The sequence below is a fragment of the Symphalangus syndactylus genome, chromosome 2, assembly GCF_028878055.3.
Source record: "Symphalangus syndactylus isolate Jambi chromosome 2, NHGRI_mSymSyn1-v2.1_pri, whole genome shotgun sequence".
Classification (NCBI taxonomy): domain Eukaryota; kingdom Metazoa; phylum Chordata; class Mammalia; order Primates; family Hylobatidae; genus Symphalangus; species Symphalangus syndactylus.
The window spans coordinates 130,175,384-130,191,244 of NC_072424.2; the positions used below are offsets into that span (position 1 = coordinate 130,175,384).

At 36.7% G+C, this 15,861-nt stretch overlaps 1 protein-coding gene across 10 annotated transcripts in view; it reads right to left on the bottom strand.

Moving 5' to 3' along the window:
* The window catches only part of SYNE1 (spectrin repeat containing nuclear envelope protein 1), a 528,347-nt gene that overhangs the window by 324,895 nt on the left and 187,591 nt on the right, over positions 1-15,861 (bottom strand). For all 10 annotated transcript variants that reach the window (XM_063632191.1, XM_063632173.1, XM_055267440.2 and 7 more), the window contains 6 exons: positions 15,469-15,577; positions 13,082-13,246; positions 9,965-10,132; positions 7,624-7,794; positions 6,676-6,816; positions 1,488-1,648 (listed from right to left, as the gene is read on the bottom strand). In XM_063632191.1, the coding sequence (XP_063488261.1) occupies positions 1,488-1,648; positions 6,676-6,816; positions 7,624-7,794; positions 9,965-10,132; positions 13,082-13,246; positions 15,469-15,577 (915 nt within the window). The remainder of the gene's footprint in view (positions 1-1,487; positions 1,649-6,675; positions 6,817-7,623; positions 7,795-9,964; positions 10,133-13,081; positions 13,247-15,468; positions 15,578-15,861) is intronic.

Consider the following 15,861-nt stretch of genomic DNA (forward strand, 5'->3'; position numbering starts at 1 on the left):
CATGCTGCCGGGCAAGAACTGTTTCTATTATTAGAGCTAATCCTGGGATGTATAATCTTTGTGACTTCAGCCATTTTCATAAATGTCTTATGGTCCTGATTCCAAAAGACATTTATAAATTCTTGTACATGAGCACCCTAACTACTTTTAGACAACTTAGGTTTTATTTGTGACAAATCTAGTGAACAGAATTTCAACTATAGATTTCTAATTTGTATTAGCTGTGCATGATAAGCAGGTGAGTACGGCTTTCAGTTTAGAAAAAGACTAAGAAACTAACAGTATATAATTGAAATGGTAAGTCCTTGGGTTAAAAAAAAAAAGTGAAAGAATGTCCCTGTTTACCAAAAGGCACTTGAAGACATCAAGAAAAATACAGTGGCATCATTGATTATCAAATTAAATACTATTGCAGTCTCAAATTTATACCCTGGATGTGCCTAATGCTGTCAGCAGTACAGGTAATGCAAGCTGTGTTATATTACAACTTTTTAAATTAAATAAAGTTTAAAATGGCTATTCTTAATAGAATGAGCTTCCTTTCTAATAAACTCTAAGCTTTACTGTTTCCATAACTTGAGAATATTTAATGTAACATAAAGTCCTCAAAATTTCAAGTCATAATTTGTTTTAAATAAAATATGTATCAAATTTTAAAGTTTAGGCAAATGTAAAATGTTAATTTTAAGCTGTTAATAGTATTAAAAACACATTTTACATTTTAAAATCCACCTTAGAAATTATGGCCTGTCTCTTAATAATAATATGCTATTATGTAGCATTGATTTGCCACTAAATTACGTTAAAAATAGAAATGTTTAGCCATATTGTTTTAAATAATATTGGCTGTATCCTCATATGTTTTTCCCCTCCAAACTTTTTTGTATATATTGGGTATATAACAGGATATCAACAGGCCAAGCAGTTTTTTTTTTCAGATAAACAAACATTAAAAGTTTAAAAATAAAATAGATTTTTAAAGTTAATTTCTGGAAAGAGCATATTAGCCAGGATAACTTGAATACCGAGGCACTGTAAACAAGCTCCAGGAGCTTCTTCAGGTTGGAGATATATGGTCTATGTGATGTATATTTAGGCTTGGAATCTACACTAACAAAATATCTCCTTTTCGCTCTAAATGGTGACAGCAGAATAATATAGTAAAAAATCATTTTAAATATTAGTTCTTTTTCAAGATTCCCTCTACAACGTACAAAGGCCACAGAATAGAATAGATATGGCTTTCTCATGAACATGATCAGTTTAAGATGCAAAACCCACATCCTTTATATTTTTGGGGCTCTGTTATAGATAGTGGTTTCTGTATTAGCGATACTTTCTTTTGAACTGTGAGTTGTTTCCTCAAAACATGCTGAAATACACAGACACTTTGAGATTTTAAAAGAATGTTTTGAATACAAGGTACAGGAAAGATTGTATGAAACTTTATCTCAGAGAAGAAAGTTTAGGACTTGTCAATCACATACTCTTCTTCAAGCGTGTCTTCTAATTTTTTGACTTGTTCTTTGATTGACTTGGCCTGCTGTTGAAGCAGCTGCTTATTTTGGGGCCCAAGCGGTATCTCTGAAGCTTCCTTTACAAGGTTCTCAGCCTGGACTGCAATACTTTCTGTCCGTTTAGAAAACTCCTAGAAAAAAATATTATGATCATTAGGTAGGCACTTTATATTATTTATCTCTGCCCTCAAATAAAGTGCACATATTGCATACAGAATAGATGGGTGGATGAAGAGATCGATTCATACATGTATGGATCTTATATTGTTCTTAACAATACATCTGACTTATTTCCATGGCCAAAATAGACACTTTGCTAACGCTTTTTTATTTTGTTTTATTTCATTTTTTTGAGATAGGGTCTTGCTCTTTTGCCCACGCTGGAATGCAGTGGTGCAATCATGGCTCACTGCAGCTTCCAACTTCTGGGCTCATGTGATTTTCCTACCTCAGCCTCCCAAGTAGCTGGGACCACAGGCAGGCACTACCGCACCTGGCTAATTTTCTGATTTTTGTGGAGATGAGGTCTCACTGTGTTGCCCAGGCTGATCGTGAACTCCTGGGCTCAAGTGATCCTCCAGTCTTGATCTCCCAAAATGCTGGGATCACAGGCAGGTGCCACCATGCCTGGCTAACTTTTTAATTTTATATACACAATCAGCTATTTACCTTCATAGTTATCCAATAATACTCACAAAAATTGTTTCTCCTTTGTTTCCTGGTTTTGCCTCATTGTTTAGAATTCTTAGATCCATTATAATAATTAACTTATTCACAAATATGTTTACTTATTACAGGCCAGTTCACAAAATCAATAGTGATTGATCATAGAGATAATAGATTTCTAGGCCAACGAACAGAAAGGTTTATTTATTTAATGTAATAACTTAGTCAAAAGAGACTATCAATGATCTTTGGCCAGGCATGATGACTCACACCTTTAACTCCAGTATTTTGGGAGGCTGAGGCAGGAGGGTCACTTGAGGCCAGGAGTTTGAGACTAGCCTTGGCAAAATGGCAAGACCTCCATCTCTAGGGGGGAAAAAAGAGGAGGGGGCCAGGCATGATGGTGCATGCCTGTAGTCCTGGCTACTCAGGAGGCTGAGGTGAGACAAGATGGAGGCTGCAGTGAGCAGGCACAATGGCACCACTGCATTCCAGCCCAGGCAACAGAGCAAGACTTTGTCTCAAAAAAAGAGAGAGAAGTAACCAAGCCATTTTGTTAACTAGTTCTCTGAAAACAGCTATAATCTAATCTTAGTGCTGTTAAATATTATTTATTACATACATATGTATCACATGATGGAAAGAAAATTTAAGTTTTGAACCAGTCAAGCCTGGGCTAGAATTCAGGATCACTAGTTGTTTGACTTTGGTGAATTATTTTCAGGCTCTTTCATGTAAAATGCAGATGATAATGCTTTTCTTAGAAGGTTACTGTTAGCATTCTATTAGCAATCTTACTTTTAAAATGCCTAACACTCTGGGAGATACTGATTATTGTTTTTTATGTCTCTCATACAAACTTGAGAACAAAATGATTTATTAGGCCCATATACTTATTTTCAATAGTACTGAACTATTTTAATTGAAAAGTTGATTTAGTATTTATGTGGCTGGTAAATATTAGATGTTACCTGAATTTTGTCAAGTAAATATATTGAATACTGAATTAAAGGTAAACCCAGTAATAACCTAAGTGAAGAAAATGTACTTGGTATCTCACTTCTTCTCATGTAAGAGAATCTCACAGGAGGTTTAAATTTTGATCAACTCCCTTCTCCTAAATGAATAATGTAGAAATATAAGTATTTTTCCAAAGTCAGCTTTTCAGTAAGAGCATCTCCTAGAATTATTACATAATACCATATAAAATAGAGTTACTAAATGATACTATTATATCTTCATGTTTAAAAGACTTAATGTTCTCATAGAAATATCATAAGTTTGGCCAACAAATATCAGTGTTGGCCAAGATTGTGCCACTGCACTCCAGCCTAGGTGACAGAGTGAGACTCTGTCTCCAAAAAGAGGAAGAAAAAATCAATGTTACTTCAGAGAACTACGTTGCAATTTAAGAGAATAAAAATGAATAAGTACAGCTTCCTTATGGCATAGAGATTTATAGTACACTAAAATATGGTAGTTGCTGATGTCACAACATTAAATTCTTTGGATAAAGCACCCACTGTAACTATATGTGACAGTCATTGTAGATTCAATTGTGAAGATTACAAATCATCGCATGATCTCTTAGGATCTCATGAATATAATCAGAGGTGAAAAATAAAGTGTTTTTTTTTTTTTTTCTCTGCTAGTGTTTCTCAGAACCCAGGAAAAACATGGAAAAAGTAATGTTTGAAAATGCTTATATACATTCAATTTTAGAGCTTTTTATGTGACCTATGTATGGAAAAAGCATAATGTAGAGAAATCAAAAGAGCAGAATGATGTTGATAAAAAACAAAATTAAACAAAAACAGAATAACATTGTAAGGCCTTATCTCTAACTTCTTAGAAAACATATGAGTGCCAGCAGGATACATCAGGTAAAAACTGACTCACATTAGATTGATCTGGGATAAAACCTAGGCTCTGACCTTCACTAGCTGAGTGATCTTTGGCCACATCTCTCTGAATTTTCCTTTCTTCATCAGTAAAGCCATACCTTATTTTGAAGATTAAACATGATATTGCTATGAACCCTCTATCACACACACCAGCACACAGCGGACACTCAAGTCCCTTAGCATAACCATTCCTTAGCACAACTACTCAAGGGCTATGAACTTGAATAAAGGTTTGTAATAACAAAGCAAAGTGAGCAAAGAACTAGAGAAGAACAATGATTCTAGATCGGCAATGAGCATATGCAATTAGTAAAATGGCTCTGTTTTTTGAATGAAAAAATAACGTAGTGACTAAAGGTGCGGGCTATGGATGAGGACCTTTTGGATTGAAACCACAACCTCACCGTTTAGTGATCCGCAGATCTTGAGTGAGTTCATCACCAACTTTGTGCCTTATGTGTCCTTCTTCATATAACATGATTGATAATGATACCTATTTCTTAGGATTGTTTTGAGGATTAAAGGCGATGACAAACATCAAATAATTAAATCAGCATATTGTATGTGTTTGATAAACATTACCTCATATTATTACATCGATCCCAAAGTATAGAAGATCATGGACAAAGGAGAATTTGAATAACAAGACTCAAAAGATTACATTTGTTTCAATCTACAGGTACTTAAACTGATCCAAAGGGATTAGTGCAAATGGAATCATAGGGGGTCAGAAACTCTGGATGGAACGTGGTCAGAAACATGTAGGAAATCAACCCAATAAATATCTTTGTACTTATAAAAGGCATCTGATATGTTTTTAATACATGAAATTATTTATTTATTTTTTAAAATAGAGATGGGGTATGGCTATATTGACCAGGCTGGTCTCAACTCCTGCCCTCAAGCAATCCTCCCATCTCAGCCTCCCAAAGTTTTAGGATTACAGGCATGAGCCATCGTACCTGGCCAAATAATTTAAATTAAAAATTAAAATAATGTCCTATTTAAATGGCTGATGAATGTTGTATAGACTTGAAAGAGTCTGTGGTCTTAGAAAACTTCAAAATCCTCAGTAACTTTTTAGGAGAAACAAAAAATTAGCAGTATGGGAGAGAGTGAAGCCTTTTGCAGGTAAGAAAACAGAAACACAAAGGTTTTCTTGCTAAAGACTAGGGAAGGGTGGACACAAGGCTCTTCTTTCTAAGACACCGGTTAACTCATTTCTCTACTAATTCAGTCTTTCTATAAACCCCAAAGAGGCACCATAGCAACTTCAAGGGGCTGTGCCTGTACAACTCTAAATGCTTGGTACAAATTGGTTGGTCTGCTTAGAGTGTCCAAGGTGTTTGAGCTTGTAGGGTTGGGTTCACCAAGTACACCTAATAAATACTGTCTGTTTGATGCCCCATTGGAGTCTCAAAATCACTACCTCCAAAATGAAGTTGGTCATCTTTTCCTGTGAACGGCTTCCCATTCACATTCCCCATCTCACTTCCATTATCTCCGTCAGACTCAAAACCTCGGGTATCAACATTTTCGTCACTCACTCTGTCTGGTTAGTTTCTCTATCTTCCTGTGAACTCCACATCTTTTGTATCTGTTTCTGTGTATCGCCTGCCACCCCACCGCCCTTATTTATGCCCACATTAACTCCCATATTCCCATATTCAATAACTTTCTAAATGGATCCCATGACCCCAGTCTTTCACACTTTCAGTCACTTTTCTACACCTGCCTAAAAATTCATCCAAAGCCCAGCTCTGATCATGTGGCTTTTCCTTTTAAGCCTTCAACAAGTCTGGCTCCATGTTGCCTAGAAAGTAATGCTTTAGGTCTTCAAGATTCTGAAATATGGGCCAAATTTCCTTCACAAATTCATTTCCCATTGTTCTATTTTACAACACAGAATTCCTATTCAGAACACTTGTATGCCCTATGCCATTCCACCTTCCAAAGAATGTCTGTATTTTGCTCCAAACTCTACTAAGTTTTACTGCCCTTTAAGGTTCAGTTAAAAAATATTATTGCCTCCAGATTTTTTTTTCTTTTGAGATGGAGTCTCACTCTGTTGCCAGGCTGGAGTGCAGTGGTGCCATCTCGGCTCACTGCAACCTCCACCTCCTGGGTTCAAGCGATTCTCCTGCCTCAGCCTCCCGAGTAGCTAGGACTACAGGTGCGTGTCACCACGGCCAGCTAATTTTTGTATTTTTAGTAGAGATGGGGTTTCACCATGTTGGCCAGGATGGTCTCAATCTCTTGACCTCATGATCTGCCCTCCTCGGTCTCCCAAAACGCTGAGATTACAGGAGTGAGCCACAGCGCCCGACCTGCCTCCAGATTTTAAAAACTCTATACACATCTATTAGGGAACCAACCATTTTCCAAGTTGATAAAAATCTTTGTTTTACTTCTTGATGTTTAATCCTACTTATGTTTTCATTCTCCAATATGTTGAAAGAATGGGTCATCAATAAATAGTAAGTATGGATTAAATTAACAATAACAATAGTAATAACGGAGGAGAAGTCATTTTGTTTTGTTTTGCTTTGTTTTTTCTGAATATTGGGTACCAAGGATCCATAATATACCTTTGTTTGTTCCAGTTCTGAAGATAAACTTTCCAAACTGCTAAAACTCAAGAAGCGTTCGTGACTGGAACCTGTTTGAAAAAGGTATCTTACTACTGTTTCTTTGTTTGTTTCGAATCGCTCCCATTTTCTTAATGTGACCTAAATTTGAAAAAATAAACAATAATTGGGTTACAAATGTCACAAAATACTATCACATTTTCATTCGTTTGCAAAACTGTCACTTTCTGCGAATTCTCGTTTCAAATTTCACACAGTCACAATGAATAGAGACGATTCTAGTATCTTCTGTAAGAATTTCTTTTCTCTATGTCAATGTTTTCATCTACGAAAAGAGAGGACACATGGACTCAGATGATTTCTGAGTTTTTTATAATTTGTAAAGTCTTAGAAATGTAAAGATATTACCTAAAATAGATAAGTGACCAAAAATAAAAAATTAAAAAGGCCTCTCAATCTGTCTCAAACAAGAAAGGAAGCACAGGGGAAGGTAGGGAGAGGGACGAGGAGATGAAGAGAGAGCATTAAGCAGTTGGCAAAAACTCAAAAACATTTTTAAAGGTAATGTGTCAACATCCCAGTAAAGCATAAAGGTGGCATAAACGTGTGGCTGCATGGCTTCATGGAAAAGTGAAATGGTATGATCAAATTTCTGGATTCAGAAAAGTGTGGATGAAATCCTGGCTTTATTATTGATCAGTGCTGTGTGATATAGCACCAAGTCCTCAAACTCTTTCTTCTTAAGCATCCACACTTGCAAAATGTGCTAATTCCAATACGCATCTCTAAGGCTGATGTGATGATTAAAAGATGGTTCATGAACAGAATTTAACACAGGGCTGAAACATCAGAGGCGGTAACAAACGTTCGCCTTGGTGTTATGAGGCACAATCGGAAGTGAACACTGCCCAGCCTCTGTTTAAATGGCCCCTAACTTCCGGCTCCTACCTGGATGCGGCGCTCCTGCCTCTCCCGGCTGCGCTCCAGGCCATCCAGGGTGCTCTCCAGCTTCCGCAGCTCCTCGTGGCCTCGGTCAGGCAGCCGCCCTTCTCCCTGCTGCGCCTGCGCAATCTGCTGTTGCACGTCTCTCTTCTTTGCTGAGATCCGCTTTGTCTTTTGCTAGAAGCATTTATTCAACAGATGGATATAAATTGTGCTCTCTAAACAGCTAAGTAGGGACATCAACACCCACGCTTAACAGAAGTATGGGCCCGAAATGTATTTTAAAGCTAAGATTAACAGTTGAAATGGTAGTCGGATGCTATATTAGTCAAAGATGAACATTATTTATAAATATTGTATGTTTTTAATGGTAAACAACATAAATAATTTGGCTTTCGTGTTTTGTGTGCAAATTTGGAGAACATTTAGCATTTTGTGCAATACTCCAGGAAGAGTCTGGCAAAACAATTCATCTGACATGATTCTTCTTAAATAATTATTTTCTGCTTAAAAACACAAAGTCCCAACTCCAATTTTTAAAAATCATTTATTTTATTAAAATGCAAATATTAAGAGATTTATGGCCAAGGGTGGTGCAGTGGCTCACACCTGTAATCCTAGCACTTTGGGGGGCCGAAGCTGGAGGACTGTTTGGAGCCAAAAGTTTGGAACAGTCTGGGCAACATAGCAAGACCCTGTTTCTACAAAAAAATTAAAAAATTAGCCAAGTGTGATGGTACATGCCTGTGGTCTCAGCTACTTGGGAGGCTGAGGTGGGAGGGTCACTTGAACCCAGGGGTTCGAGGCTGCAGTGAACTATGATTGTGCCACTACACTCCAGCCTGTGTGGCAGAGTGAGACACTGTCTCCAAAAATAAATGAATAAATATACATTTCCTGAGTATATTCTGAATGGTTAATTTGCTAAGATTTTGTGGGGGGAAATTGTCTTAAAGTGAACTTTTTATTGAAGTATAATCTTCAAATAGAATAGTACACAAATCTCAGATATGCAGCTTATAAATTTTCACAAAGTAAATGCACCTGTATAAAAAGTACCTGGCCCAAGAGTTTTAAAATATTAACATAAATATCTATAATCTTAAATTTATTGGACCTAAAGTAAATGGAAACCCAAAAAACCATTTCACAATGATTGAGAACAATGTAACACCAAATATTAATTTTTTGTACTCAGCCTTTTTTTTTTTTTTTTTTTTTTAGATGGAGTCTCGCTGTGTTGCCCAGGCTGGAGTGCAGTGGTGCAATCTCAGCTCACTGCAAGCTCCGCCTCCTGTGTTCATGCCATTCTCCTGCCTCAGCCTCCTGAGTAGCTGGGACCACAGGCGCCCACCACCACACCTGGCTAATTTTTTGTATATTTAGTAGAGACGGGGTTTCACCATGTTAGCCAGGATGGTCTCGATCTGCTGACCTCGTGATCCGCTCACCTCGGCCTCCCAAAATGCTGGGATTACAGGCGTGAGCCACCACGCCTGGCCTATACTCAGCCTTTTTATAATTATTAAGTAAATCATCCTGAAGGCTGGGATTTTAAACATACTTTTAATGCAACTTCCATTTTTATATATTACAGAATATATATGAATATAATACACACACGAACATATTATATAAATTAGCTACCATTTTGCTACTGTGTATCAGGTTAGCTAGAATTTTTTCATTAAAATATTTTATTTGAATCCAATTTCCATGTATATTGAGTTTAACAAGGTATATATTCCTTTTATGCAAACATTTGTAATGTGCACTACCAGACTATCAGAAATTAAGTTGATTAAAATCGTTTCTTATCAATATATATACCAGAATTTCTTTATTTCTAGTTCTAATCCTTTATAAGAGTGTACACTCCAGGAAGGTCTAGTACTTCAAGTCAGTCATCATTTCTCAAACTAAAGTGTGTTCAACGTTGTAAGTTGAAGAGAAGGATTTTAACATAATGACAAAAGAACAGTGATCTCAAATATGAAGCAATTGGTCCATCTACGCCTTTCCTATCTGTCTTGAAAAGGAGAATCTAGCAAGTTTTGTGCAGTTTTTCATAGCTAAATCAATTTTCTCTCCACAGTATTCCTTGAAGTTTTTGATGTCATCAAGTCACTCAGTCTGGAAATTTATGTTGCAGAATATCCTGAAATGTTTAATATTTAACAGAGAAAGCAAAACCCAGAAGCGCCAAATTCTTTTAACCATTCAACTCTTCCTTCCCACGCCCCCTCACCCACTCCCTCAAGCCAGTGGTTATATTCTTTATCTCTCTGGTACTTTCAGTAGCAAATCAACTTTACATAATCTCATTGGAAGAAAGAGGCATTTTTACCTGGTGATGAAGAAGTAACTGCTGTGCTTCAAAAAGATTTTCAGTATCCAAGATCTTCTCAGCTTGTTCCTGGACTTCTTTAGAGCCAGAAATTAATTCTTCAAGAGAATTTTTGACTATTTCTTTATACTGGACACAGTCCCCAAAAGTGCTTAGCATCTTTTCAACCTATATTTTCACGAAAAAAAAACACATAAATCATATGCTACTTGTTGAAGTTTGTATAATTTTTTGGGTAAGGTATGATTGACAAATAAACATTGCATATATTTAAGGTGTACTACGTGACTGTGAAATGATTGTCCAGATCAGGCTAATTAGCCTGTCATCTCACATATTTCTCCGTTTGTTTTTTCGTGAGAACACTTAAGGTCCACTCTCTTAGCAAGTTTCAACTATACCATAGGTAATATTAACTACAGTCACCACCAGTGCGTTAGACCTCTGAACTTTTTCATCTTAGAACTTAATGTTTGTACTCTTTGATCAAAACCCCCCTGTTGAAGATCATGTAATCTTACATATTTTAGGAGTGTGCATAAAGTCTACCTGAACCCCTTGACATACAAACACAGATTTTTAACTTTTATTCTTTCTCATATTAGTCAGGCTTATTCCATTATTATTAAATTTCATAATCATTTGTGGGGCTTGTAGGCTTTATTTGATATGGTGCTCTGTGGCATATTAAAAACCCATTCAACCTGGTAATCAAGGAAGGATAACAAAACTGCATATAATATATACATATATATTATATATATATTGCCTTCTAGGTCTCTTTAATTATAATTGCATGTCTAAAACCTAATTATAAAAGTGCCTTACAAGAAAGTGAGTCCATATCATTTAAAGCAAATAGGAAAACATTTGTAGAGTTGAAAAAGAGAATAAAAGAGTATTTGTTATAAATGTACTTCCAATATTCCTACATAAAGATAAATATAATTTACAATTTTGTAGTCATCTAATGAATTCTCTTCCTTATCATTTTCCTAAATTTTGAACTTTCTTTTCTGTCTAATTTTGGCTTCCTCTATTTCAGTTTTACCAACATCCTTTGTTTTCAAAGCCTATCCTTTATCTTCACTAAGATCATCATTTTTACATGTTGTAATTTGTTTTCCACAGAAGCCTTCCAGTTTCTTCTTCTCTTATCCTACTTTTTTTCTTTGACTCAAAGAAAAAAGTCTTCTGATCTAAGTTTTTCCAAGGAGAGCAATCTGTTCTCCAAACAAGCAGCAATGAGACCCTATGAAAACCACAAACTCCCAATTTCAGTATAAATCAGAGCAAATCTGTTGAAATAATGACTCTTCACTGTATCTTATGCATCCACCCACAGTCTTTTTTTTTCTTACACTGGACAATTGTAAACACATTGTGTTCAACATTAATTTAAACACTAAATGAATTATTATCAAAGAAAGGGGCTGAATGTGCCAAATCCATCTCTTCATACAAATCCATCTGTAAACAAAATGTGTTTTTCTCCATTCCTCTCTTTCTGCTTTCACTAAGTAAGTGATCAAGTAGTGGAAAAGGGTATTAATATAAATTATACAGAAGTTTAAGGTAGATGAGTGTGTAAAAAATTAATGTCTGTGTGAATATTCATTAGAGAGAGATTCTTGCTACAAGTCCTGGGGCAAAATCATGAGTGTACTTGGAAAATAAAGCAAATGGCCTTGGTAAATGTTAGGGAAACTACTAACTTCTAACTTGAAAGGCAGCCAATTTTTTTTTTTTTTTTTGGTGGGACAAAATATATTACAAGCTTATGTGTGAATAACGACAAGTATTTGTTTGATCTTGTCTCAAAGATCACCTTCATATACACTAACTTTTTAGAATGTTGTTTTTACTTTTCCTGTCACCAAAAGAGGGAAGGAAAGAGCAAAAGAGGCAACTGCCAAATTTTCATTAAAGGTATGGTTGTGGCAACTGGCTAAATTTGACCGTTGCTTTGAAAGATGGATAATCAAAGGATTGAAACAGATTATGTTCCAAAATTTGATTAATCATAGAACTATTTTCAATTTGTCAAAAACTCATAGGGAAACTAATTTATATATAAAAATTCTCACATGAAACTAAAATCATAAACAGTTCAGAGTATTTTTGGCTTATGTAAATTCAGCACTAGAGTCTCAAGCAGATTTAAATGGATTAAAAACATGAAGGTTAACAGATGAACTGTTAGGTCAGAAATCTCTATGGAGAATTTCAGATTTTCAGAAACAGAGCTTTGTGGTCATTTTCTTGTAATCTATTAGGCCATTTTTCCATGCAAGTTTATACTTAAATGATTTCAAGAAATACTGGTAAATTTCTATTTTACTTTACGTTCTTACATTATCTTCCAAAGCACAAACTTAAATTTATATAAAAACCTGGTCAGTAAAAATATTTTTGCTGATGGTGGAAGTGGCCCTGCTGGAAATGAAGTAGATGGGTTTGTATATTTTAATCTATAAAGGAATACAGAAAACATTAAAATGCATATCAAAGCACTACGAAGAGAATTTTACTGACCTGCTGATTAAACACTGAATATTTTATTATTACTAAGAACCAGTTATTGAGCATTTACTCTGTTTCAGGAGCTACACTATGTGCTTAACATACATTACTGCATTTAATTCATGACACTGCTTTTTAGAGTGAGTATTTTTAACCCTGTTTTATAAATAAGGAAATCAAGACCTGGATGTTAAGTAAGTTGAAGGTTACCTAGGAGGTAGGATATCACCTTTAAACTCTAATCCTGGATTTCTTTGACCCTAAGCCTTATTCTTAGCCTCCATGATATATCTGAAGCTACCATAAAATAACAATGCTTTTTATAAGAGTAAAAAGAGTGGATTTGATAAGTTTTATATTTCAGATATAGGTCATGAACCTGAACTAACATTTCCAATAATGGCACAGACCATACATCAAACATCCTCTTCATCTTTCCCAACAAGCTTCATACAAAAAAGCATAACAAATATTCTGTTTCAACTATGGTTTCTTTATAAAATTACTTGCTAAACTACAACCAGAAAGAAGAAAAAGAACCTTCCAGATGCCTCACCCAGAACTGTCTGTTTAGAGTGTGAGTAAACGCTATACCTCTGACAGCAGCGTCACAAGAGCCTTGAAAGAGCTGGATAATTTTGCCAGCTCATCTCCCTGCTTTTGGGCTTCATTCTCAGAAGAAACTTCTGTCAAAACTTTCAGCCTGGATTTCAGCCAGCTGAGGGTCTCACCCCTTTTGGTAACACCATTTCTGATCTCCTGAAATGAGAGAACACTTTTGATGAACACAGTGCAATTGTAAAATCATAACTTCCCAGCAATAAAGGACTCAGCCTAAGAAGGTTTGCAGGTGGAGCAGAACAGAGCCAGACATCATTCAGCAATACAGTGCCTGCTTAGTTTACTTTTTGTATGTATTTTTAACAAAAGTCCACAAGTGCTTGAAAGAATACTGTTGTCTATTCTTGAATCAGCTTCATAATTAGATTGGTTAGATACTTACAGATATGTCCTTGATGGTAAAAAAGATGATTCTAAAAATACTGTAGAAAAATATGAGATGCCACAATTGGCAACTATAACATACATACACTTCGTTATCTCACTTCCTGTGAGCTGGAAAGAAGATGGTATTTTGTGAAAAAACAATGAAAGTTCTTTTTTTCAATCAGCTGATTTCTTTTATTGAAGAGTCTACTTGTTGAATATTTTTTTTTTTTTTTTTTTTTTTTTTTTTTTTTTTTTGAGACGGAGTCTTGCTCTGTCTCCCAGGCGGGAGTGCAATGGCGCGATCTCGGCTCACTGCAAGCTCCGCCTCCCGGGTTCATGCCATTCTCCTGCCTCAGCCTCCCGAGTAGCTGGGACTACAGGCGCCTGCCAACACGTCCGGCTAATTTTTTGTATTTTTAGTAGAGATGGGGTTTCACTGTGTTAGCCAGGATGGTCTCGATCTCCTGACCTCGTGATCCGCCCGCCTCGGCCTCCCAAAGTGCTGGGATTACAGGCTTGAGCCTACTTGTTGAATATTGTTATGGATGCTCTGAAGATTTATTTTAACTTCATTAACTTACAATTTCTGCTGAATTTTTATTAGCTTTTAGAAGCCAATATCCCATATAGCAAGAAGTATAAATGGGAGCACAGCTCTAATTTAGGAAGCGAGGCTTTATTGATAAGAAAATGCTAGAAAGACTCCAGGGCTTCAGACCTTGAAGCGCTGCTGACTGAAGGAGTGGTGACTGGAGCAGCCTGTCCTCCCTACAGCAGTTCTGGGGTGGCTCAAGAACAGGGGTCTCCAACCAGGGCCACTCCAGGGCTTTGCCAAGGCAAATGCACACGAGCCAGGAAACTGTTGGTTCCAGACCCCAGTGATCTCTTCATTCTAGGATGTGAATTTTTTGTGTGTGTGACGAAAGCAACCAGTAGTAAATGTAGATATCCTTCCATATGCATACCATGATATTGAGCACCACTAGCATTTGAGGGGATTGTATAATTTAATTGAAAGAGAAATGGGCCAGGGGCAATGGCTCACACCTGTAATCCCAGCACTTTGGGAGGCTGAGTGGGGCAGATCGCTTGAGCCCAGGAGTTCGAGACTAGCCTGAGCAACATGGCAAAAACACTACCTCTACAAAAAATACAAACATTAGCCAGGCATAGTGGCATGTGACTATAGTCCCAGCTACTCAAGAGGCTGAGGTGGGAGGATTGCTTAAGCCCAGGAGGTCGAGGCTGAAGTGAGCTATGAAGTTGCCACTGCACTCCAAACCTGGGTGACAGAGACCTTGTCTCAAAAAACAAACAAACAAACAGACACTCAAAGGACAGGAACAGAAAGGAAATATATTCTCCTCAACAGCAACTATTTGGCAACTATGTGACTTGCAAGGGTTAAAAATGTTCAAAGATGAAGACTTTTTACAACATTATGTGTCTAAGAGTGAGAGAGTGCCATTTACAGAACGCAAACTGTGTTTGAGCCTTAGGCTCTGTGGCCCTGGCAGGGTTTCTCAGGCTGTACTCACACTCATAGAGGCTGAAATGAACCAATCCAGCTTAATGTTACATAGAAAGGATGCCTAGAGACCCTGCCCAACTGCCTGATTTTTCTGTGACCTGCCTTTTGCATGGCTGAAAATGTATTGTATAAAAGCATACAGTGTTCTTGTTTTCCATGATGATTCTTAAATTTCTACTGGGTTATACGCCCATGCATGCAATTTTCCACTCAGGACTCCCCATTAGCTAAAGATGCATTTGTGGCACCACGGAGCATGACTAACCCTCAAAGCTACCAAGGATTCAATACGAAAAAACTCTACAATGCTCCACAGTAATATAAAAAGACTTATTTTAAAGACAATTTTCAAGAACTTATGTTTTTCCAGAAAGAAAAAAGGAGACAACCGTTAGATTCTCTAACATTATTTTTCCACTATGAGAAATTGTCCTCTAGGAAATAATGACCCTGAACTTACTTCAATGGCACGTTTAACCTCTCCAAGGTTGGCAGTATCGATGGCCTCACCCTTGATCCCCTTTAATTGTGTCTCATTTGTAGATATCCAAGATGAGAACTCAGAGAATCTGAAATAACATAAGCACTTTCTTATTAAAGGGAGAACATACCAGAATGATTAGAATATGTTTTCTATTTTGAATTCACTCATGGAAATTTAACAATTAAGTGATTACCAAATTGATTAACAACTTTTCTGGAAACTATTCTTTTAACATGAAGCTCATGTTAAAGGGCAGGGGTGGCCGCCTCTATGCTCAGTTACTAGGGGCAGGGTGATGGGTGAGCTCAGCTAAGGAAAAAGATGTGTTCTTGGGAATGAGCACCTGAAAAGAAGGAGGCAACCACTTGA